Source organism: Cucurbita pepo, chromosome LG14 (assembly GCF_002806865.2).
Source record: "Cucurbita pepo subsp. pepo cultivar mu-cu-16 chromosome LG14, ASM280686v2, whole genome shotgun sequence".
Lineage (NCBI taxonomy): Eukaryota > Viridiplantae > Streptophyta > Magnoliopsida > Cucurbitales > Cucurbitaceae > Cucurbita > Cucurbita pepo.
In genome coordinates this window covers 968,063-992,860 of record NC_036651.1, presented here as the reverse complement: position 1 = coordinate 992,860, position 24,798 = coordinate 968,063, and the positions used below count along the sequence as shown (strand labels likewise).

Genomic DNA, 24,798 nt, shown 5'->3' with positions numbered 1-24,798 from the left:
AAATAGAAAATCCAACTGGAGAACATTAATTTATTTGTATGAAAAAACCCATATCACGGATTGACGGTACTTTTATTCGTATCATTGTCAGCCTCAAAGTTTTAAAAAGCGTCTACAAGAGAAGTTTCCAACTGTCATAAGAAATGTGTTCATTCCCCTTTTCAACTAAGGTGAGACCTCACAATCTACCCCCCTTGGAAGCATAGCGTTCTTGTTTGCACGCTACTCAGTGTCTAGCTATGATATCATTTGTAACAGCCCAAGTCCACCAGTAATAAATATTGTTTGCTTTAGCCTGTTACGTGTTAGTCTCACGGTTTTAGAACGTGTTTACTAGGGAGAGATTTCTACACTCGAATACATTTGTTTTCCTCTTCAATCGATGTGGGATCTCACAAAAGTTAACCTGTGAAGTTGAGCGGTAAAAATTGAAATAAATGCTTGAGTGCTCATCTTCCTATCAATTTTCCACATGAACGGTCAGCGATCGTTACATCAAAGTAATGTCTCAATATCAACTTCAACTCTATTGCTTATGACTTATGACCCAACACAGTACTTGCAGTGCTTATGTTTCATTCATAAGACTCATCATCATAGGCACCTCAATGTTGAAAGAAAAGAGAATTGCAGCATCAGGGAAGTACCGTGAAAACTTCGGCGTGATGCATTTCTGGGCTTCGGACCGAGTATTGGAATGTCCATCCATGGCATGCACCAGCATGAGTACCATTTTTGTTAACAGCAAAAATAGCTCCAATGAAGTCAGGGAACTTCCTTGCAATCCTTGATATTGCATCTTTCGCAGCGTCCTTCGGTTCCATCCCCAGTCGCATACTCTCGACGACTTGATAGCTGTAATCAAGCAGAAGTATTTTCGAGATTCAACCAAAATGGGACGATTCGACAGATAGAAAGTGAAGAATTATTGAACAAGCAAATAGACACGGATCAATCTGTTCGTTACATGGAACATATCAAAGCTTATGCGTTGAGTTTCAGAGAGTAGAGTTGCATAATAATGGCTAGAAATGGTTTGTTTACCACGGGAGGAAACGCATCATGATGTCGCCATCCCCGGTTGCTCCACATGCACCGATATCACTATCTGCATATGCTGAAGATCCTGCTATAGGTCCATCACCCACCCTGCATCAAAGAAAGTTGATTCAGAGAGGCGTGATCCAAAAAGCTTCAGCGACGTCTGGTTACTTATGCAATACCCAACCACCAAATGAAGGGAATAACAAAAGAAAATGACTGAGATTTGATCATCTCAGTAGATGTGAGATCTCATATCAGCTGGAGAGGAACGAAACACCTTTTGTAAGGACGTGGAAACCTTTCCCTAGCAGACGCGTTTTAAAAACTTTGAGGGGAAGCCCAAAGAGAACAATATCTGCTAGCTGTGCGCTTGGGCTGTTACAAATGGTATCAGAGCTAGACACCGGGCGATGTTCCAAAGCCCCGAAGGGGGTGAACACGAGGCGGTGTGCCAGCAAGGACGTTGAGCCCCGAAGGGGGTTGGGGGTCCCACATCGATTGAAGAAGGGAATAAGTGCCAGCGAGGACACTGGACCCCGAAGGAGGGGGGTGGATTGTGAGATCCCACATCGGTTGGGGAGGAGAACGAAACACCCTTTATAAGGGTGTGAAACCTCTCCCTAGACAACGCGTTTTAAAAACTTTGAAGAAAAGCCCAAAGAGGACAATATCTGCTAGCGGTAATAGAGCGGAATAAAGAGTTGGCATCTAACAGAACTTACCTGCCTGGGATCTTGAAGGTGGCTCCATTAGTGGATGTTCCAACAGCAATGTGCCCAAACTATTTCAAGAAACAAATCTTTAATATGAATACAATGACAAGAGAGAATTAACTTCACTTATCAACTTACCTTATCGATTACTGCCATCGATATGGTATCGTGACTGTGAAAACCAAAATGATTCGACCTTAATCCAACAGTTCTCATTGGATCATCTCCTGAACATGTTGTCTCAGCAACAAGCATAAGGTCATTAGAGTGGTAAGGGCCACAGCTATTGACAGGCACAACATTTTTCCAAAAATTAGGTTGGCAATTGTTCTCTTTCCATTTGTTCCACTTTTCAATCGACTCCGACGAGCTAAGATCTTCGGGTCCGGGAAGGCCCATTGAAATGGAGAAAGCAGAGGCCTTCTCTCCAACAAGTAAAGTGTGTTGGGTATGTCTCATCACTAATCTTGCAGCTTTTATACCATCTTTGATATACCTCATGGCGGCTACAGCTCCAACTTCCATAGTCACCTATGCATATCCTTAGTGAATATAAAGTAAATACAAAGATGAGCAACAGGAAGTGAATATCCAGAGAAGGCTTACCCCATCCATAACCATGGCATCAATGGTTGTTTCTCCATTTTCATCCGGACTTCCACCTGGTCCAACTATTCATAAAAAATTACATTAAACTAGGCACTTCATATGCACATACCTCTCCATTAAACTAGTATGATATTGTCCACTTTGAGTATTAGCTCTCGTGGCTTTGTTTTTTGTTTCCCCAAAAGGTCTCATACCGATGGAGATGTATTCCTTGTTTATAAACTCATGATCAACCCCTTAATTAGCCGATGTGGGACTTCTCTTCCAACAATTCTCAACAATCCTCCCCTTGAACAAAGTACACCATAGAGCCTCCCCGGAGCCCTATGGAGCCCTTGAATAGCCTCCCCTTAATCGAGGCTCGACTCTTTCTTTGGAGCACTCGAACAAAGTACATCCTTTGTTCGACACTTGAGTCACTTTTGACTACAGTTTCAAGGGTCCCAACTTTTTTGTTCGACATTTGAAGATTCTATTGACATGGCTAAGTTAGGCATGACTTTGATACCATGTTAGAAATCACGAACCTCCATAATGGTATGATATTATCCACTTTGAGTATTAGCTCTCATGGCATTACTTTTGGTTTCCCGAAAGGCCTCATACCAATAGAGATGTATTCCTTACTTATAAACTCATGAACAACCCGTTAATTAGCCGACATAAAACTCCTCTCCCAACAATCCTCAACAGGTGATGTTATCATCAACGTCAGAAAGCAACCTCAACTTCAAAAACCAGATAGCATCACTGTTCAGAATTTTTGGCAAATCCATATTGTTCATATAAAGAAAGCACCCAGTGAACTGCTCAACAATTTTTTTTTCACAGAAGATAGAACAAGACACAATATGATATGAACCAAGAGACATCAATCATACAATATACTTCAATGAAGATGTGAAGAAAAGGTTGTCAAAATTATCAAAAGATGTTTCAACTCATGCTACATTGAAGAAGAATGAAGTTTGATTGTTGTAAATTTTGGGTGGGTTACAATTTAGAGTAATTTAGAGTTATTGTATTTTAAGACTTGTTATTTAATTTCGGTTACATTTACATAATGGCTAATTATGGCCATAAAGTAGGAATGTTACAACTCTTGGAATACCTTGAGTAGTTTCATTTTTTAGGCTATATAAAGCCATGTATGTTGTATTTGTAAGGTAGACTTGGAAAATATAGAAAGAAGCATTTGTGCTTTTCTTTAGCCAATGGCTAAGTTTCTTTGCAATTCTATGTAGTTTAGATTGCATGTAGAATCATTCAAGCTAGACATGATCAATCTTGCTTGTGGAGTGATTCGGATCTCAAACAAGTGTTCTTGCGTTGAGATATTTGATCAACAAGAATCATTGAAGCTAGACATGATCGATCTTGTTTCTGGAGTGATTCGAATCTCAATCAAGTGTTCTTGTATTGAGATATTCGATCAACAAGGTAATCCGAATCTTATTCCCCTTGTATTGATTCCTTATCTTATCACAATAGCTAAGCCATAGAAATGAATGAGCCAATAAACTACACATTGAGAACAAATATTTAGACCCACATCAAATTAAAGTGCCCACCTGTGCCATCACATCTCAGTTCTTCACAGGCAGAACATCCTTCTACAACAGCATCAACTGCTGAGGAGCCATTATTAACAGCACTCCACGCCCTTTCAACAGCCTCCAAAAAGGGCCATGTGCTTACAACCAAAGGGTACGAGCCTGACTCTCCAGCTACACGTCCAGTAACCTAACAACTCAAAAATCGATATAAACTTCACCAAGATAACGGAAATGTAACATTTCAGCGAAGAAAATAAGCAAGCGAAACCCTGTAACCAAGAATTTATAAAAGAGGGGAAGAACTTAAACGAACATCGGAGATGGGAAAACTCTCCGATCAATGGTATAGATAACTGATCTGCATTCAACCCAAAAACCCATAACAGCTAGAACGGGAAATTGAAGAATCGGGCTACAAAATTTCGTTAAGTGAAGAAATGGGTGCTTCTCAAATTCTCTTTCAGATTTTAAGCTGCTTCGAGCAATAAACTCAGAAAATTGAAAATGGCATTGAACAGAGAAAGACGGTGCTGGGTCGTGATATCAAGTACCTGGAAGAGCAAGACAAGAAGCAAGGCGGAAGCTCGAAACCGATTATTGGAGGCAAGGAGTTCCATGTAGAGAAGCCGCTCCGTAGTGGTGGGAATCTACTGGAGAATCAAAAATTACATAAATTGGCTCCAACATGATTAAGTTTTTGTTATCAGAGTGGTAAGCCCGTCAGCTTACAGGTTTCAAATCTCTAATTTGTATTGAATTCAAAAAAAAAAAAAAATATATATATATATATATATATTATTCCTTATTAAATGAATGCTTAATTTTGGGGGATTTTATTTATTTATTTTTTTTTTATTTTTTTGAGACCGTCACAAAAAAAGAGAAGGATTTTTCTTTCTAATTTACCTCACAGGTTGGTAATATGACAACTCATATCACACGCGTTAAAGATTATCCTCTTTAAATCATTCGAGCTATCTCTAATCTCATTTGTCCCTTCTTAATTTGATTAATAAAATTATAACCAAATTTTATAAACATTTTAGAAACCGTTACATTGAGCTCATGTAATTATTAGGTTTATTCCAGTGGGGTTNCAAAATAAAATTAAAAATAAAACTTAGAAAATCAAAATTCTCTTGACATTCTAATAACATTGATTTATAAGTTATTTTTTTTAAAAAAAAAATCAAAACTACTTTGAATAATATTATTTCATACTATTTTTTTGTCCTCTAATTTTGAAAAAAGGGATTATTTTATTAGAATTTTTTTTTTCTCTCTCTCTAAAGCCAATAACTCAAGAGGGCGAGGTTGTGGATTTTGCCACTAACCGTCAAAACCGCTACTCATGTAAAGTGGGAAGAAACAAAATCCAGTGTTCGCTAGCGCACATAACTCATCAACTCTTTTACTTCCAATGCAACTAAGTAATGAACCACAATAATCTCTCATCCATTGATCGAAATCTAATGGCTAACATTCCCACACTTTCATGGAGCCGACCACAGAGAAGCATAAGCAAAAAATTAAAGAAGTTCAAAACATTCTCACATCCCTATTTGACGCTGCCCTTCACTTTGAAGAAGACAGTGAAAACAGAGTTGCAGAGAAGAGAGGGATTGTTCAAAAATGGAAAGGCAAAATGGTGTGAACATGAAGAAAGGGCCATGGACTGCTGAAGAAGATGAGATTCTGGTCAACTATGTCAATAAGTTTGGTCCAAGAGACTGGAGCTCCCTTCGATCCAAAGGACTTCTTCCCAGAACTGGGAAATCTTGCCGTCTCCGTTGGGTTAATAGACTTCAACCCAACTTGAAGACGTAAGTCATGGAATTTGAATTTGAGTTTCTTCAGTTTTCTGTTTCTGGACAGATTCTAATGAGTTTGATATCATCATGTTTGTCGGCTATGCCTTTTGGTGTCTCTATCTCTAAGAAGTTGTGATGTTTCCTACAACCAACGTGTAAAGAATATGCATATTTGTGCAGAGGATGTAAGTTTTCAGCAGAGGAAGAGAGGGTGGTGATCGAATTACAGGCGCAATTCGGGAACAAATGGGCGAAAATTGCGACATATTTGGAGGGAAGAACAGATAATGATGTGAAGAATTTCTGGAGTACAAGGAGGAAGAGATTAGAAAGGATTTTGCAGATCCCACCACAGAAATCTCAGAAAAACAAACAGAGGAGTTTGGAACCTCAAGGACTCTATGAATTGCCTGCTTTAGAGGTAACAGTTTCCCATTCAAGTTAGATGGAACATAAAGGATTTCTCAAGCTAATAGTTACCAATCTACAACTTTTTGATCATGTAGATGTCTAACCTTGGTCAGTAATGAAGATTTGGACTGTTGTTTTTGGTAACTTTTTGTAGTATGGCTGATGTAATTGCAGGTTCCTAGCTCCAGCTCCTCTCAGCTGGATGAACAATCATCAACCTGGAAGGATCATTTGGAGAATGCTTTCCAATTAGGAAACTCAGAGATGCATAAAATACCATCGCTATCAGTACAGTCAAATATGCTTACTATGGAAAATGAAAATCAAGTATTTGGAACCCCATCCACACACATGCTAGCAGCACCCTTTGACCCTTTTTCTCATTGTTGCATCGCCCAATTCACACATTCCTCGCAAGAGATCGGAATGTTTCCAGACTGCCACGGACTGGCTCCGAACCACGCTCCTTTCAATTTGCAAGACGTGTTTGAGCCAGGCGAGCCTTCGGAAACAAACAGTTCCCTGAAGTTCATGAGCAGTTCAATGCCTAATGAACAAGAGATGAAGGCAGAAAGTAATTTAGAAGTTAAGAATGAAAACTCTTACCATGCAACTGCAGATGATTGCTTTGATGATTTCACAGCTGATTTATTTGATTTCTTTGATCAACCTCCTCCTTCATTGAACTAGAAATTTAATCATGATACACCATTGTACCTGAAACATTGATAACTAAACTCCACTAGCTCATGAGGCAATACATCCATGTCTAAGTTTATTGGCTTATTATTCGCTTTGGTGGGTCTTGTCCTTTGTGTTACTCATTTCCTGCATACTATTATTGGAGTAACTGGACTAAGGGTTCTAAATCAGCACAAGCATGGGAAGTTCAACAACTTATTCATATAAAACAAAGCCAACCTAAGAAAGACTTCGAAACAATAGTCACAGGAATTGGCATCAGTATGATTCATTGATGATAATTGATGCTCAGCCACACTCAAAATCACTTACTACAGCCCCAGGTGGCGAAGAGCCGACATCGAGGGTATACTTTGACTTGGACGATAGTCCAAACTCTGCTATAGAATATCTGGACTGGAAAAGAAGGAAAACACTCCTATTTTTGCTATCTTCTAAACGTTGATGCTAATATGTCTATCATCCTTATCAACGTTCTTCATCAAACTAAAAATAGACTAATGTTATAATGAGGTGTATATATTGTTTTTGAGATAAGAATGCATATGGTTAGATAAGACCAGGATCTACTTATAGTTCTTTGGCATCCCAAAGAAATATTATGCTGTGCAGTAAGAAATTCCTATACAAGTTTGAGTGTTCAACGTAGTCAAGTGCCTCTCCCATTGGTCACAATCAGAGAAACCCGATCTTATGCGAAGAAGAAAGAAGTAATGCCAATTCTTCACTTGTAAGTAGAATTGTTATTCACACGCTCAATATAATAGCAGTTTTAGTTGTATGTACAACTGAAATATCTACTTCAGATCAGTAGATTGAAACCCATGCAAATCCGGGTAGGTTATTACAATAAAACTTGAAAACATTGACCAAAGCATCCTAAATGTGCTCTATTCTGTCCATCGCAGTGTAGTTTCTTTCACTGTTCTAACTGCTCGCGTCCGAATAAATGTCAAGTTTAACTTACCTACCTGGTCAAACAAACTAAGAAAACTACTCTCAGATGTAAATCTGCGTCAAAGAGATAAGACTTGTATCAGAATTCATCCAAGAATAATTGGCGCCTGAGGAAATAAGTGCTGCTGATTTATCTCCAAATTGTTTCATTAGCATCAGTAAAAACTTCATTATGATTATCTATGAGGCACTGAATGACCTCGATGGCACTGAAGTCAACTGACACGGCATCATCCAAAGGAATGTGAGAGGAAGCATCTGTGTCATCACTCTCTTCTGCAGCACAAAAACAAAATAGTGAGAATTGTCCTAAGGGACCATCATTCTATTCCGGCAAGAAAATTTGCTTGCTAATTATACTCGAAACAAATTAAACTAACTAAAACTATTTTCCTTGTTAACAATATATGTGTTTGAGTTCTCAAAATTTTGCATACGATTAAGGGCTATGTGGTTCAAAATGTCCCTACTCACTTCTTAAACTGATGCAGCCAACAGATTCGCTTGCTAGAGTTGCTCAAAGAGACCTTTATTCTATATATGAAACATGCTGGTTACAAAGAAAGGGACAAATTCTTTATAAGAGCTTCTAATTAACCACAAAGTACTAAAACGGTGCACTGACTAACTAAAGGCCCATGTACAATAAACTATTCAAAAGTCCTAAAATGCAGAGCAGAGTCGAGATTGGAATTTACCCAACCTCACTATGTTATACCTTCCACATTCCCTCAGTTGTATCAAACAACAATCATAATAAATTGTTATTTACTAGGTAGAATTATTTGCATACAAAGGTGATAGGTCCTTTGAAACACTTCAAATTATCTATTCAAGAGTAAATGAAAAATATATCATTCTTGTTCAAATCCTTGCGAATGGAATGTTCATTCCAAAAGAGGAAAAGATCGAGGATCTTTTTCCAATGATGTGAACTAAATTGAAGTACATAGCAAGCAAGCAATCAAACAGCAAGGATTGACCCAGTTACCTGAAAGCACGTCCCATGCACTGTAAGTAGGCGGTGTATTATTTAAGGACTTTGCAGAAGAACTTTTAGAATGATAATCCCAAAATTCCCGATAGAACTCTGGGCGCTTGTCATTTTGCCACATTATTATAGGAGTCATCTCCATAGCAAGGCTACGAGCATCCATCTATTGAAAGAACACAAAAATTAGCAACACAACTAAGAACATATTTAAGGACATTAGAAGATTAACCACATCAAAAGTTAGGCAAAGGAAGGTGTCAAATTTTCAGGGCAGGAAAAATCGCAATTACTCGTCAGAAAGAAGTTAGCAATAGCTAAAAGCTTATATATCATCTAAAAGGAAGTATATTGCGGATTACAATTTAAATGTCATGGGCAACACATGCTCCAGAAACTTATTCATAAATCCTTGAAGAGACATGCATAAAATAGTCCCACAGAGAATAATAGCCAAAATGCCTAAAACATCAAAGACATGCATGACATTATATAATCCTCATCACAAGAAAGGTTATGGAAAAAAGGCTCTAGAACAGAAATCTTGGCTAGCGCCAAAAAATTTGTAATCCTGAAGGTTGCTTCTTACAATTTGAAATAGAGGCTCCTGACATCATCAGCTTCCATAATTATAGAGGTTGCAATGTTGCAAATAACAAGCGATTCTTGTGAAATATATGAAATTTGCAGCCTTGCATGAAAACTTTTCTATCTAAAATCTACATAGTGCTTAGATACTGAGTAGCTTATCAAACAGTAGTAAAATTAATTTAGACAACCTCTGATAAATGTACTTCCGAGCAAGCAGCATTATTTCACCAAGTGACTTTTTCTAGATACTAAGTTCATAAGAAAGCAGAGATCATCATATCCACTTCGTTAAATAAACTGAGAAATGTGTCCTTACAGGCCGACTTAAACTTGTAAATAGACTAATACAAACAAGAATGCACTCATAGGTATGCATCCCATGAGAGAGAGCCCATGCCATGACGAGAACCAGTAAACATAATATGTTCTTACATGTCAACTCAAACTCATAAAAAGACCCATATAAACAAGAGTGTACACAGGAAAGCACGAACATGTGTATGTGTATGCGTGTGAGAGAGAGATACACTACTCAAAACTCATAAATGAACCTACATAAACAAGAGTGCACAAACAGGCATGCATGCACAGAGAGAGAGAGAGAGAGAGAGAGAGAGAGAGAGTCCTTGCCTTATTGAGCAGTGCTTTTTGGCTAATGCGGAGAAATAGTGCAGTAGTAAACTCCAAGGTCATGTAGTTCACGTTGGGAAGTTTTTTTAAAATGTTTCGCAGGGCAATTAAGTTTGTACGTGCACCTCTGATCTCATTGTAAAGCTCAAACGTGACTAGTGGCTCAGGAAGACTGGCCAGGTAACATTTAGCTAGAGCTGCTACATCAACTGGATTTGTACCCTCAGGTAAGGGGGCATTGGGATCTGACAAATGTATATATTCAACACACATTTTGAAGTTAAATCACTAAAGACCAAACTTAATCATACAACTATTTCCGTTACCTTGATTATACATTGATACCAACCGCTGAAGAACCCTTTCATCTCCGTCAGATTTGAACAAGCATGGTAAATTTAGCCCTAGAAGTGAAAACAAAGGGTAAGCCAATGCAGACGTTGAATGGAATTTTAGTTGCATGCAAAAAATTACATGTAGAGATGTAATTTTGAAATTCAATACCTGACAAGACGAGATAATCGGCACACCTAACCAAAATATGTGGAATGACCCTGCTTGACTGTTGTTTTTGTACGGTTACCTCAATTGGAACTCCAAATACTACAGTCACATAATAAGAAAAAAATAAACATAATAATACAGACCCGAGCAAGAAGATTTTGCAGAGAGATCAGACATGTAAATACTCAATAACATTAAATAAACTAAATGGACAAACTTCAGAAACTTACGATCAGTACTGGCAACCCCCTGAAAAATGGTAAACAAACAGGAGTTAAACGTCGGGTATAATATATAAAGTGAGGGGAACTGTATAGGAGGACTATTACCTTCTGCCATCGCTCAATATCTGTCAAAATTGTCTTGCTCTTTTGAGCAGTTTTTTTTGCAACCTAAAACACATACACTCGTTGGATATGAAAGGAAATTACACACTAAGTAATATACAAAAAGGAATAGAAATTTTTCGCCAATATTACCTCTTCAACTTTAACTTTCCCCACGACAACCTTGTCCTTTGTCTCCGTCACACCTTTTCTGAGGAATGTGCCAGTAGTAGCAGCAGCACATATTAGACGTTCTTGCACAGCATGTCTTGTAGCTGGCTGCTGAAGGAGGGCCCATCGACTCTTAAACAAAGAACCAACCCGTTCAGCAACATCAGCAGCATTTCCTTTTGCATCCTTCGCAACTCCCCCAACAAAAGTTCCAGCTGATTGTCCAGCTTCTTTCAGCTTTACTCCTACAATGTACCATTATTAGATATAACATGCGAAACTTAGAACTGCAAGAGAGCAAACAACAAAAACTTCTCTTTTATGTACTGAAATAAGTACCTGATGAAGAAAAAAAACCACTAGCCTTCTCCTGCCACTGAGAAGAATTAACAGAAGGCATTGAACCAACAATAAAACCGGAATCGTCTTAAAGATGTGTATGATTAAGCCTGTTAAAGAACAATGCCCATCAAAGTCCAAAAAAGAAAGATCAGCTCGCAAGTAATAGTATAAAATGATGTATTAAGTCAAATATAAGCCAGTATAAGTTCACCTAGACTTTCAATCGACCCATACTATTACTTACAACTATTTAACTCAGTTCAATAGAAACTCCGATTGAGTGGAAAACACAAGCTAGTCATATCAATTTCTGGTAAAAATCAGAGAGAAACCTAATTTAGTCATCCGCCAACGTTTATGTGCTCATCTCAGTAGCAAACAAGCCAGTCATATCAATTTCAGTAGAAACCACAATTCAACCATAACCATAAGAATTGACTACCCCACAGGATCATTCAAATAACATCACAAATTGAACATGAAGTCTAATTCTTCTAAATTTCCTAACAGCAGAAAACAAAAGAAAACAAAAATCAGAGAGTAGCAGAATAACCAGAGATAACATCAAGACAATCCCACGAGCTCTGGAAAAGAAACCTAACGACAATCAATCACAGTTGTTTATATTGATCAAACATGACGAAATTTCTACCTGTAAAGAATTCTGGCTCGCAGTCGTAATCGACTACCAACAAAGCAGAAAACACCTAGAATCGCACGAGAATTTTCTCGAGAAACCCGAAGAAGAAAATCGCACAAGAACCCTCCGATTCCCAAAAGGCAAAAAGAAGCGCGCTAAGACTGCAGAAGCTGAAGAAAAGAATGTCTCTCCCAAAACTTCTTTTTTTTATATATATATATATAATTAAATTTAATAAAATAAAATTCAAAGTCCTCAGCTAGCCAATTTAAAATAACTAATCGGACGGCTCTGATGGGTTGCTGTTGCAAACAAAAAAACAATCGGACTTTAAACAAATAGAAATTTGCCACGTGGAACACTTTAACAATTTCAGGATCACTCAATAAACAGTTGCCGAGTTGGGTTTTCTAATTTCACCATTACAAAATAATAAATTACCCGATGAAACCAATTTATAATTGATTTTTAAATTTGTTTTTCAACTACAAAACTGCTCATTTTGTATTTTCCATTTTTAATATATTAATTTTAGTACCTTAAAATAAGACGAACATATCTAACATATATTTATTTTTCTTAAAATTAGAGTTGTTGTACCAAAAATAATTTAAAACATACAAAAATAAATAAATAAATTTGATGTAAATAAATTGCAGTAAGTAGAAAGTTTATAAAAAAAATAAATTCTATAAAGTTGCAATGTATATGTGTATTTAATTTTTGGGAGCCCTTACTTATAAGATAAATTATTCAACGTGATTATCTTAATAAAGTCGTTTAGTCATTTATTTTTATAAATATTCCTAGATTGAGTTGAAATATTTTTTTATATAGTAAATCCAATTGTTGAAGTTATAAATTTAAATAATGAACTCAACCAAGTCATAAATTTTTTAGTTTGATTGATTGTAGCTGTTCGAGTCATTTATTTAAATTTATATTTTTAATTAAAGTAAAATATTAGCTTTTATACCATCGATTTATTCGTTTATTTTTAAACATTTAATTAAAACTCGAAAGTTATTCTCTATATTTCAAAAAATAATAACATTTAAATAGTTTATAAGATTAGTCAAAGAATAAATCATTATAAAATAAAATATATTATATACAGTTGTAATGAGTTGAGATTTTTTTTTTTCTTATTTTTCGTATTTAGTTAATAGTATATTTTATTTTATTTTCAAAATTTGGTCAGTAAATATGATTTAGTTTATAATGTGTATTATATTTAAACGTGTTTTTAATCCATTTATATCCCATAATTCAACGGTATAAAATAAGTTCAGGAGTGAAAACCCCCCATTTTCCTCTCCTCTTCATCTTCCCCGACAACTCTCTTCCAAAACCAGTGCTGTCTCCACACCAGCTCCACCTTCTCAATCGGCAAATTCTTAGTCTCCGGCAGAAAACAGTACACAAAAACAGTCATCACCACCACCCACCCTCCAAAGAAGAAGAAAATCCCTGCTTTCAAGTGGCACAACATGGCCAAGAAAGTCTGAGCAATAATGAATGTAAACACAAAGTTGGTTGCCACTGTGATACTCTGCCCCGCCGACCTGATCTCCAATGGAAATATCTCGCTCGGCACAAGCCACCCCAACGGCCCCCAAGACCACCCAAATCCCGCCACGTACACACAAATCAGCACCAAAAGCACAAAGCTGTAGCCTTTACTCACACTCCCTTCGTCGCCCAACAGCGCCGCAAGCAACGCACCAACAATGATTTGTGACACAAACATTTGCACACCCCCTGCTATGAACAGAGCTCTCCGCCCCAATTTGTCCACCACCAGCATGGATATGAAGGTAGTGACTAACCCCACAGCGCCCGTCATGATTGCGGAGAACAACGAAGCGCTTTCCCCCAACCCAATTGTCCTGAACAGAACTGGCGCGTAGAAGGCGATTACGTTGATTCCAGTGACCTGTTGGAAGAAGGGTATGGCAATTGCCATCACTAATTGCGGCCTGTACTTTCTCCTCATGATGTTCTTTAATGGGTTGTCGATGGATTTCGCAATTTCGCTGGCTTGGATCAGGTCGGCGAGCTCGGATTGGACATCGGAAGTGCCACGGATTCGTTGGAGCATTTCGTCGACCAGTTGGTGGGGCTTGCCAAGCTGAAGGAGACTGTTGGGGGTTTCGGGGAGGAAAAGGGCACCGACGGTCAAGATTGAAGCAGGGAAAGCGGCCATGGCTAGGGAGATTCGCCAGCCATAGCCGGCTTTGATCTTATGGGTGCCAAAATTGATTAAATTGGCCGTTAGAGCGCCGATTCCGACGCTGAGTTGGAAGCCATTGTTGATTGCTCCTCTGTAATTTGATGGTGCCATTTCAGAGAGGTATAATGGCACAGCCTGCAAATGAAACCAAATTTAGCACTTAAAAAAGTGTACCAAAAAAGTGTACCAAACTTATAATTTGAAAGTTCAAGAACTAAATAGATACCTGATTTGCAAAACCGACTCCGACTCCGAGTAGTACACGACCAAATATGAGCATATAAATGTTCGTAGCGGCGCCACCGAGGGCGGAGCCGGCAATGAAAACGAGGCCGGAGAAGATAATGGAAGGCTTACGGCCAAAAGATTTGGTGACAGAAGAGGCAAAGAAGGAAGCCACAAGGCCGGCTAAGTATAAGGAAGATGTGAAGGATGTTAGAAGTTGGCTGTCAAATTTGCAATAGTTGCTTATATCTTTGTCTTCCTTCATCTTCCTATCCACTTCTGGGAAGAATTTCACCAAGAATGCTTCCATTGATGTCACTCCACCTATATATAAATTATAATTACATTATTGTTATATCTCCACGATCGTTATGATATTGTCCACTTTGAGTATAAGTTCTTTGCTTTGAGCTTCCCCAAAAGTTCTTACACCAATAGAGATAGTATTCTTTGTTTATAAACTCATTATCATTTCCTAAATTAGCCGATGTGAGACTTTCATCATCCAACACCTCCCCTTGAACAAAGTACGCCTCCTCTTAATCAAGGCTCAACTCTTTTGAACTCTTAGTCATTTTTTACTGCCTTTGAAGAGGCTTGATTCCCTTTCTTTTGAAATCCTTTGTTCGACATTTGAAAATTTACCAATCTATTGGCACGACTAAGTTTAGGGCATGACTCTAATACCATGTTAGACGAACACGACTCTCCACAATGGTATGATATTGGTTGGTTGGAGAGGGTAACTAAACATTAGTGTAGAAACTCTCTCTAGTGGACAAGTCTTAAAACTTTATAGAAAGTTCATAAGAGAAAGTCCATAAAACACAATATTTACTAGAGGTGAACTTAAACGGTTACAATTGATACAAGAGCCAAACATTAGCCAATTACAGTTGGTATAAGAGTTATTACAAATGACATAAGAATTAGACATCGATCAGACATTTCTTATAAGGATGTGAAAACTATATAGACCTCAAATTAATTATTTATTCGGTGAAAACTATATAGATAATATATATTTAGCGATATAAAGTGTTTTTATCTCGAAAATTACATATCCCAAATAAAGATATAAACAACAAAAGCATGAGAAAGAAAGCCAACCTAACTACCATTAGTATTACAAGAGCTACAAATTTAAGTAATTACTTTCCAATATAATAAATAATTTTCTTTTATTTTCTAACTTAAAAAACTTAAAACAAAAATAGTATTTAAACTTTTATAATTTATTGTAACAAAGCAAACAAGAAAAAAACCCCAAAATTAAATTTGAAAAATAAAAATATCTAAAAAAATGAAAAAGAAAATAGGTTAAATTAATTTTTTTTTATACTTTTTCAAGTAAATATTATATAGTTTCTTATTTTTTTTATTTTTTACTTTTACCATTGACAAATAGAGATTTATCATAAACTTTTGTAGGGTAAAGAATGTTTTGAAGATCATATGCAATATTAAAAATTGACCTGAAATTCCAATGTCATAGCCAAAAAGAACACCTCCCATGGCAGCCATCATGCAAGAAAGCACCACAAATGGAGTCATCTTCCCACTGTATTGCCCTCCTTCACTCGCAGCTCCCATTCCCACCGCCATAGCTCTCAACTTCTTCTTCCTCGAACCTCTGGTTTTTACAATTATATATGTTTTAAAGAGAGAAACAGAGAGGGCTTCTTCAAGCAAGCTCTCACAACTTTGATACTTACTTGAAGAACACAAATACAGAACAGAGAGAAGATCAAATTAAAAGATGCAGACTTGCTTGACTTTGGGACTGGACAGTGACGAACATTATTGGCCACACATTCATTATTTTATTTATTTTTTTATTTTCTTTTAAAGAAAATTCAAAACTATTCCTACTTTGACTTGCATTATTATGGTATTTTTTGCTTTTTTATTTCTTTTTTGTTCTAGTGAATTTATTTTGGGAAATTAATAAGCTTTGTTTTTATCCATTTAATTAAATTACTAATTTATTATTATTTTTTTCCAAAATGTCTGTATAAATAGAGATAGTATTACTTACTTACCAATCTTTTTTACTGCATTATTTCTTAAAATAAAAAAAAAAAAAAAACTTTTTTTTAGGATTTCTTGAGAGTAAATATTAATTTAATTTAATTTGTTTATTTTTGTGTTGTCTCCATCTCATAAAGAGGAGAAATAAATAGACACGTGGCAAATTTATGACAGGAAGAGTGTATTGAATATTCTAAATTGGAAGGTAAATGAAAAAGATATTAAATGATTAATAATAACAAAATAAAGAATTTGTGAAAATAAGAAAAAAGTGAGAAAAACAATAATAATTATTTATATGTCCGTGTGTACGCAATAAATAAATAAATAAATGATAGCTGTAACACTTGGGATCCATTAAATAAATATAATTATAAGAATCTTATCATAAGAGAAGAAAAATATAATTTGAGTTAATTGAGATGGGGTCCATACTTTATTATTTATATTTAATGTTTAAGTTTAATACTTAAAATTCATGCTTCACGTTGGTTTGGTCTATGAAATTATGTTAAATTATGCCTAAAGTTGACATCATGATCCAATTAAAATAAAGTAATAATGAATAATAAGTTGGTATGTTCATACTACAAAAATAATAATAATAATAATAAATGAAAATAGATATTTTATTTTAATTTTACATTTTGTTTTTAGTTTTTACCTATTTAACAATGTTTTCATGCGGTACACGTGTTAATATAAATTGTTTGTGTACATTAAAGAAATAATTTATATCTCTAAACCAACTAATAATTATATTAATTTAAAATTTAATAATCGAATAATTTAGACGTGTTAATCATTAATTGATTTTATTTAAAAATTAATTTAAAATCACTAAAAAAAATCCAAATACTGGCTAATAGTTCTAAAAACCTCTTTTACATAAATGTGTTTTAAAATTATAGACTAACCCGCAATATATAACATGCTAACAAAGATACTGAATCTTGTAGAGAGGTGAATTGTGATATCTCACAGGGGAATGAAACACAAGTATGTGTAAACTTCACTAGTAGACACATTTTAAAACGATGAGACTGACGACAATATATAACAGGCTAAAGTAGACGATATTTACTGGTGGTGGGTTTAGATGGTTACACTTTCGATTATCACTTTTAGGGACACAACATTTGAATCCCTCCAACCACTAACACGAATTGCCTCCCGAACCTATTGACCGTAAGCATTGATATGAACGTCGAGCTTGAGCCAACGAGCGAGACCGTGATGGCAGATGGTAGAGATGCAGCTTCATCCAAACCAAGTTCAGAATAGAACTGGTGCACAAAGGATCGATGCCTGTCACTTGGGCAAATGGTAGGGAAATTTCCATTATGAGATGTGGTCTATACGTCTTTTGGGTAATTTTGTTCCATGGGTTGTCTTTGTTTATGGAGTTTGCACTTGCTTTGTTCCTCTTATCGAACTCCAAATGAATTAGAATCAAGCAGAAGCTAGTAGGCATGTGATACCGTGGGCCGATGACGATGGTGAGCTGCTAAAGGCACAGACAAGAAGCGATCATGATAGTATGCTAGCCTTGTTGTTCATTATATATATGTCGTTTGCTGGTTTGATATTCTTGTTTACAAGAAATGCTCCATTTCCCTCTCTCTTCTCTAACCAACGTGGGATCTCATAATCCGCCTTATTTGAGGTTAGCGTCATCGTTGGCCACATCTGCTAGAGAGAGGTTTTAAAACTCCTGTAAGGAATCTCTTGTTCTCCTCTTCCACCAATGTAAGATCTCACAATCTATTCTTCTTAGGGGCCAGTGTCCTTGATGACACACCGCCCGGTGTCTAGCTCTAATACCATTTGTAACCGTCCAAGCCTAACGCTAACAGATATTGTCCGCTTTAACTGATATAGTTGTCAGCCTCACGGTTTTAAAACTCTGCTAAGAAGAGATTTCCACACACTCATCCAATATTTCGTTCTCCTTTCCAATCAACTTAAGATCTCACACGGTGTCATTCCAGCGACGGAAAGGCAGCCATAATCAAAACCCACCAACCAAATAAGAAGAAACAAAAGAAAAGAGAAAACTTGCAGCCACAATAATACTCTATCCAGCAGATTCAATCTCCCATTTAAAGATCTCAAACGGAACCAACCAACCAACGAACCAAGAGAACCCCAATTCCAAGCAAAACCAGCAGCATATATGCATATTAAAACAAGAACCAAATACGCATACCCTTTGCTCAGCCCACCATGACCGCCTAGTTGAGCCGCCATTACAGCCTGCGAGGCAAACGTTTGAACTCCCCCAATTGCGAACAAAGCTCTTCGCCCAACAACAGCTAACCACTTTCCTCAAAACGGGATAAATTATTATATATATATATTTTTTTAAAGTTTAAAGATATGAATATTTTTTAAATAAAGTAAAAAACGATTTTTATTCCCGTAATAACTTTTTTTTAAATTTAAAGGGTTTAATAAATTTTTTGAAATGAATATAAATAAATTTGAAGTTATTTTCTATAATTTAACGAATTTAATGTAATTTATTATTTTTTAAAAAATAAAAAATACATTAATATCTATTTATTTTTTATTTGGCGGCTTTCGAATGCCTATAAATAACGGACCGCCCTATCGAAACGCACGCTGAAGCTTTCAGGGTTCTGGAATCAGTGGAGCGATCGTTTTGTCTTGATCTCATCGATCTCTTCTCCCCTTCAAGGACTCCACATGGACTCGATCAATTCAAACCCTAACCCTAATATCGCCATTGAAACCCTAGTTCCTTATCCTCCTGATTATTCTACTCCCGAAAATTTTGAAGACCGCGATCGTGACTCTTCTCTGCCGCCCATTTCCGGACCTGCTGCTTCAGATTATCCCAACTCCTCTTTATATTTGGGACAAGAAATTAAGCAATCCCACGGTCGAAACTCCTCGATTGCTCATAGTGAAAATCCGGGGTTTAGTTCTGGAAACGGATATGCGGACAACCAAGCGGCCGATGGTGCTCGGATTGGTGCCAATTATGTGCCAAAGGTGGAGATTCAGAGGCCGCTGTTGTCGGAGAATGGATTTACGAACACTCATAGTGGAAACGACAAGGACTTCTCCGGTGGCGAAGAGGAGACCACGAGTAGGCGCCGGCGTCGAAGCCGATGGGATCCGCAGCCGGAGATTAATGACCAGAGTGGCGGTGAATCTGGGAGCGGTGCGCGGAAGAGGAAGTCCCGTTGGGCTGATGACGATCCCAAGCCCGTAATTCAACTTCCTGATTTTATGGGAGGTATTGAATTCGATCCTGAAATCCAAGCTTTGAATAGTAGGCTTCTAGAAATTAGTAGAATGCTTCAATCCGGTATGCCTCTAGATGATCGGCCTGAAGGTGCTCGTTCGCCTTCCCCGGAGCCAATATATGACAATATGGGAATAAGAATAAATACTAGGGAGTATCGTGCCCGAGAAAAATTAAACACAGAGAGACAAGAGATAATTTCTCAGATAATCAAGAAGAACCCTGCATTTAAGCCTCCAGCAGATTACAGGCCGCCGAAGCTTCAGAAGAAGCTTTATATACCGATGAAGGAATACCCAGGTTACAATTTTATTGGGTTGATTATTGGTCCTAGAGGTAATACCCAGAAGAGGATGGAGAAGCAAACTGGTGCGAAAATTGTAATTAGGGGCAAAGGGTCTGTAAAAGAAGGTAGACTGCAACAGAAGAGGGACCTAAAGCATGATCCTGCAGAGAACGAGGATTTGCATGTTTTAGTTGAGGCTGAAACGCAGGAAGCACTAGAGGCTGCAGCGGAGATGGTAGAGAAGCTCTTACAGCCTGTCGATGAAGTGTTGAATGAGCATAAGAGGCAGCAGCTTAGGGAACTTGCTGCCTTGAATGGAACCATAAGGGATGAAGAATTCTGTAGGTTGTGTGGCGAGGCAGGGCACCGTCAATATGCCTGCCCCTCGCGGACGTCGACATTCAAGAGTGACGTACTTTGTAAAATATGTGGTGATGGTGGGCATCCAACAATTGATTGCCCTGTGAAGGGGACAACTGGGAAAAAGATGGATGATGAATATCAGAATTTCTTGGCAGAGTTGGGAGGAACGATTCCCGAATCAGCAACCAAGCAGAACCCTACACTGGCAATAGGCCCTGGCGCTTCAGGAAGCAATCCTCCTTGGACTAACAATGCAACTGGCGCTAGCAACACACCACAAGCAGGGGTTGGTGCAAACGGAGTGAAGCCTGCTAAGGAATATGACGATACAAACTTGTATGTAGGCTATTTGCCTCCCACTTTTGATGATGATGGTTTGATTAGATTATTTTCAACATTCGGTGATATTGTGATGGCTAAGGTTATTAAGGATCGGGTTTCTGGCTTGAGTAGAGGTTATGGATTTGTGAAGTATTCTGATGTTCAGATGGCTAATAATGCAATTGCCAGCATGAATGGCTATCGTCTTGAGGGCCGAACAATTGCTGTTAGAGTTGCTGGCAAGCCACCGCAGCCCACTGTGCCTCCTCTCCCTCCATCATCGGCTGTGCCCACTTATCCCGTTTCAAGCCAGCCTGTTGGTGTCTATCCATCCCAGCAGTTTATGCCGGGTGGTCCTCTTGGGAATGTTCCTCCACCCACAAGTTATGCAGGAACTCCAGTTCCATGGGGTCCTCCGGTTCCTTCTTCATATGCTTCTTATCCCCCTCCACCTCCGGGTTCTAACGTCTATCCGGCTGTTCAGGGTCAGGCCATGCCTCCTTATGGCATCCAGTACTCTCAGGTCCAGACAGGTCCCCCAGGTGCTCCATCTCAACCTGTTGTGACTTCGGGTGAAGCACATCAGAGTTTTCCTCCAGGAATGCCATCTGAAAATCCTACTAGTCAGCCATTACAAACTACGGCATATGGGAACACTTTATATTCGATGCCACCAAGTGCTCAACCACCCTACCCCCCTTCTTCGTATGGTTACTCACCTTATTATAGTGCAGTTTCTACTCATCCGTTACCCATGTCTGCATCAAGTACAGATCAACCTCAACCACCCAGCGGGAGTGTTCCGTGGGCTACAAATCCTCCAATGCCTCCTCCCATGCCGTCTGCAGAGAAGACAGCATCAGGCGCAGATGCAGAGTATGAAAAGTTCATGGCAGATATGAAATAATTGAAGTTCTAATGGAGCATGCTTTGAATTTGGAGGAGGTATAAATTTCTCGTTTTTTTGTTGTTTTTAAATTCTGGGTGAACCTACTTCGATGAAATGAAATGGGTTCAATTTCCACTTTTTTCAACCCTTGAAAAAAGAAAAATCAATCTGTTGAAACTAACTTTATTGCGATTTTTTCTATTGTGTTTAATTTCTAACTTCTTTTATTTATTTATTTATTTATTTATATATATTTAAATTCCCAACTGTTCTATTACTAATCACATTTGATATGTTTCTCCCTCCAGTATGATTAGTCCTGACAGGATCGAGTTATCTCTGTAGCCCTGGATATGGAGGGATCATTCTGCTGTAGGAATAGAATATTGTCTAGCTTGTTAACACATATCTGGTTTCTATATTTTTTAAAAAGATCTTTTTGTCTACAGAATTTTGATTTACTTAGAAAGAAGATATTCTGAAACACCGGGCTGCTAATTATTTGGCCATTGTTTTCATTCTCATAGTTCTTTGCATGTGTGGGTATAAAATTGCACTTATGGAGGGCACCTAGAATTGTATTAGATTTTTTGGCATTATTTCCAAGTCATCTTAAAAAGCATTTCAACATATGAATCTGCCTTAAATTTTTTTATTTTATTGGTGGGTGGTATCTATTTTATCAAGTTCAAATATATAGTATTTTCATCCCAATTGTTTTAATTTCTATGTTTTTTTTTTTACAATAAGGACTTGATTAGAAAGATCAATATATATAGTTGAAACTTTCAAAATATTATACACCAAATTAAATATTTACCCAAAATTTATGGACTAAAATATATATTCAACCTATTGCCAAAAAACATTTAGTTTATATTTCAGCACTGATCATAGTCAAGATAAAATAGGGGTTATTTATCCTGCATTTGTCTTTTTTTGTATCTGCTCTGCTCTAACATGCTGATGATTGTTGGGAATGATATGGGTTATATGTGCCATTTTCTCTGCTCTAATTGCTCTGCTTTCCTCACGTTGTTGGTATTGGGTGTGAAATTGCAGTGCACTCATCTTTCCCATGAATATCATTTGTAGTTTTCTTAATGGTGATGTGTATTTGTTTGCTTAGTCTCGCAGTTATTAACCATCCAATGGTATCATGTAAAATTTGACAGGACTGATGTTTCTTGGAGCTGATTACTTACCTCTTGCCATGACTTTGTTGGAAGTTTGGGACTCACCTCTTTAACCTTGCTGTACTGTCTTGACATTTGCAGAGATTCAGGCTAGAAGTCCTTGTCACATTTGCCTTGTATTGAAGGAGCAAATTTGATCATATTATTGAAGGATTTGGTTCTGTTCTTTGTGCATTTGCTATCTAACAGTGTCTGGTTAATTTTTGCTTTTCTATTACTATTTTGTGTTTTTACTTTTTCGTTACCTACTTCACAGATTTAGGTAATGGTACTTCTTGAAACATGCTTGTTGCTTATTTATCCTAACAGTTTATTGATCATTGTTTCCTGTTTTGACGTTCTAAGTAATCTCTTATTGTCATGGTGTTGATGCCTACCATCAATTGATCCACAGGTAATCTTGGCCTCAGTTTCCATGGGAATGGTGTGGTACATGGAAGAATTGCTTTAACATTTCTTCTGTTAGATGTATGTTGATTGCTTGGGCTAACCCGTTTCTGTTCAGCATAATATGCTTTCTGTTTTAAGGGTTCTATATTAGTTAGTATTACGGTGGTGGTGATGGTATTCTTCATGCCTTCCATCAATCCATCTTGAAGGGATCATGCCTTAGAGTTTTGACTCATGGGGGTATGTGGAAAAATTACCTTGATTTATAGCGTCTTAATCATTTCTTCACGTTTATAACATATTCTGATCACTTTTTCTAGTTCTCTTATGGCAGGTTAAAGATGTCAGAGTTGTTATATCACAGGCTAGTCAGTTTATATATTATAATTCTATTCATTGCCAATTTTTTGTTGACTTGTGGACAAGTGCTAGATAACTTCTATTGGTGTCGACTAATTCATTCAGTTGGATAGTGATAGGGTTCAAGATACTAACAACTCGAGTCAAGATCAGTCGTTCACGTAGTAGACTACCAAGTTCAAATTGAGTCCATCCTACAAAATTTAGCTCCTGATTTTTCTGATCTTTTATATTGTCTATGATTATGTGGAGCTGTAGTATGATATTATACATTCCATGAAGAGATTAGTTTAGTCGATGGATAATGGGTACTTCCATTGTACCAATGGAGAATCCGAACAAGTGTTGCTGCTCATTGGTTTCCGGGAGCATACATAGGGCCTTATCATTTTTCTTAAGTACACCCTTCATTTTTGTTCACTAACCGTTACCACCCTAAGCTAAAAGATTCAGGAGTAATATATATTTTTGGTACTTCTTGCAATCTTTCATTCAGAGGAGACTCATAAGGAGAGTTTTCTATCAAGGGAAAACTCCATCCTAAAAGAGGAGTTCTTAAAGTTTCATGTGCTTGTTTGAGTGGTTTTATTTAGTTTCTGTGCAGCGTAGCCATCATCATATATAATTGAAGGCCTTAAATGTTTTAGATGCGAAAGGATGCATCTCTAGGGAGGATTGAGAATGTCCTCAGCTGTTTTTGTGACTTTTGCTAACTAACATGATTGTGAGTTGTTAAGGTCGTCATTAGATGATAAAAGTGGCACTGGATGGTTCCTGCTGTCTGCCATGGAGGGTAGTGGATTCTTGCTGTTGAAGAACTCGATTTACAATTGTTTGTTTCGTACGTGGAGGATTTGGTGGTGTTTTCAGGGAAAGTGCTAACTGCAAATATTATCCCTGGGAGAGTTGTATCACTTCATGTTACTTTTGGAGTCTGATACCATATACCTTTCTTCTTCATGGATCATCTCTGGTATAATATCAATAGACCAAACTTTTAGAACATTCTCACCCAACTTTTGCAAATTCAATAGAGGCTAATAGAGTCCAAGCCAAGCTAGACATGTTTGAGAATGATTACTTCCAAACATGTTTTTAATTATTATACTTTCGTTTAGAATTTAGAGTGTTGTTTTTTATTTTAAATGGTTGAAAGCATGTTTTGTTTTATAGACAAAAATGATTTAAACTATTTTGAAATTATTTTGAAACGTTCTTTTAATCTCACTCAC

The 24,798-nt window shown here is 37.2% G+C and overlaps 5 protein-coding genes and 1 long non-coding RNA gene across 7 annotated transcripts; 2 read left to right on the top strand and 4 right to left on the bottom strand.

Annotated features, from left to right (window-relative positions):
• Positions 1 to 428: 428 nt before the first annotated feature.
• Positions 429 to 4,645, bottom strand: LOC111809905 (probable isoaspartyl peptidase/L-asparaginase 3). The gene is made up of 7 exons (XM_023696374.1): positions 4,474 to 4,645; positions 3,938 to 4,109; positions 2,364 to 2,428; positions 1,896 to 2,288; positions 1,767 to 1,825; positions 1,045 to 1,149; positions 429 to 855 (listed from the first exon to the last, which is right to left on the bottom strand). The coding sequence occupies exons 1-7, from the start codon at positions 4,537 to 4,539 to the stop codon at positions 636 to 638; spliced, it is 1,080 nt and encodes a 359-aa protein (XP_023552142.1). The 5' UTR covers positions 4,540 to 4,645; the 3' UTR covers positions 429 to 635.
• Positions 4,646 to 5,155: 510 nt separating this feature from the next.
• LOC111809903 (probable transcription factor MYB58) lies at positions 5,156 to 6,190 on the top strand. The gene is made up of 2 exons (XM_023696373.1): positions 5,156 to 5,745; positions 5,914 to 6,190. The coding sequence occupies exons 1-2, from the start codon at positions 5,555 to 5,557 to the stop codon at positions 6,176 to 6,178; spliced, it is 456 nt and encodes a 151-aa protein (XP_023552141.1). The 5' UTR covers positions 5,156 to 5,554; the 3' UTR covers positions 6,179 to 6,190.
• Positions 6,191 to 6,275: 85 nt separating this feature from the next.
• On the bottom strand, positions 6,276 to 7,111 carry LOC111809904. The gene is made up of 3 exons (XR_002817333.1): positions 6,751 to 7,111; positions 6,453 to 6,666; positions 6,276 to 6,362 (listed from the first exon to the last, which is right to left on the bottom strand). It is a non-coding gene; the product is annotated as an uncharacterized LOC111809904 (long non-coding RNA).
• A 446-nt stretch (positions 7,112 to 7,557) lies between these two features.
• Positions 7,558 to 12,189, bottom strand: LOC111809902 (uncharacterized Rho GTPase-activating protein At5g61530). 2 transcript variants are annotated; one of them, XM_023696372.1, is made up of 11 exons: positions 12,011 to 12,189; positions 11,603 to 11,668; positions 11,356 to 11,465; positions 10,999 to 11,261; positions 10,849 to 10,911; positions 10,750 to 10,768; positions 10,520 to 10,618; positions 10,342 to 10,419; positions 10,016 to 10,260; positions 8,795 to 8,960; positions 7,558 to 8,079 (listed from the first exon to the last, which is right to left on the bottom strand). In XM_023696372.1, the coding sequence occupies exons 3-11, from the start codon at positions 11,414 to 11,416 to the stop codon at positions 7,934 to 7,936; spliced, it is 1,140 nt and encodes a 379-aa protein (XP_023552140.1). In that variant the 5' UTR covers positions 11,417 to 11,465; positions 11,603 to 11,668; positions 12,011 to 12,189; the 3' UTR covers positions 7,558 to 7,933. The 2 variants fall into 2 exon arrangements, with proteins under 2 accessions (XP_023552140.1, XP_023552138.1); XM_023696370.1 differs by lacking the exon at positions 11,603 to 11,668.
• A 1,019-nt stretch (positions 12,190 to 13,208) lies between these two features.
• LOC111809901 (hexose carrier protein HEX6) lies at positions 13,209 to 16,199 on the bottom strand. Its single transcript, XM_023696369.1, has 3 exons — positions 15,932 to 16,199; positions 14,458 to 14,780; positions 13,209 to 14,366 (listed from the first exon to the last, which is right to left on the bottom strand). Exons 1-3 carry the CDS (start codon positions 16,059 to 16,061, stop codon positions 13,287 to 13,289), a joined length of 1,533 nt encoding a protein of 510 aa, XP_023552137.1. The 5' UTR covers positions 16,062 to 16,199; the 3' UTR covers positions 13,209 to 13,286.
• Positions 16,200 to 19,102: 2,903 nt separating this feature from the next.
• Positions 19,103 to 24,575, top strand: LOC111809755 (splicing factor-like protein 1). The gene is made up of 2 exons (XM_023696160.1): positions 19,103 to 21,676; positions 22,796 to 24,575. Exon 1 carries the CDS (start codon positions 19,197 to 19,199, stop codon positions 21,636 to 21,638), a length of 2,442 nt encoding a protein of 813 aa, XP_023551928.1. The 5' UTR covers positions 19,103 to 19,196; the 3' UTR covers positions 21,639 to 21,676; positions 22,796 to 24,575.
• The last annotated feature ends 223 nt before the right edge of the window (positions 24,576 to 24,798 follow it).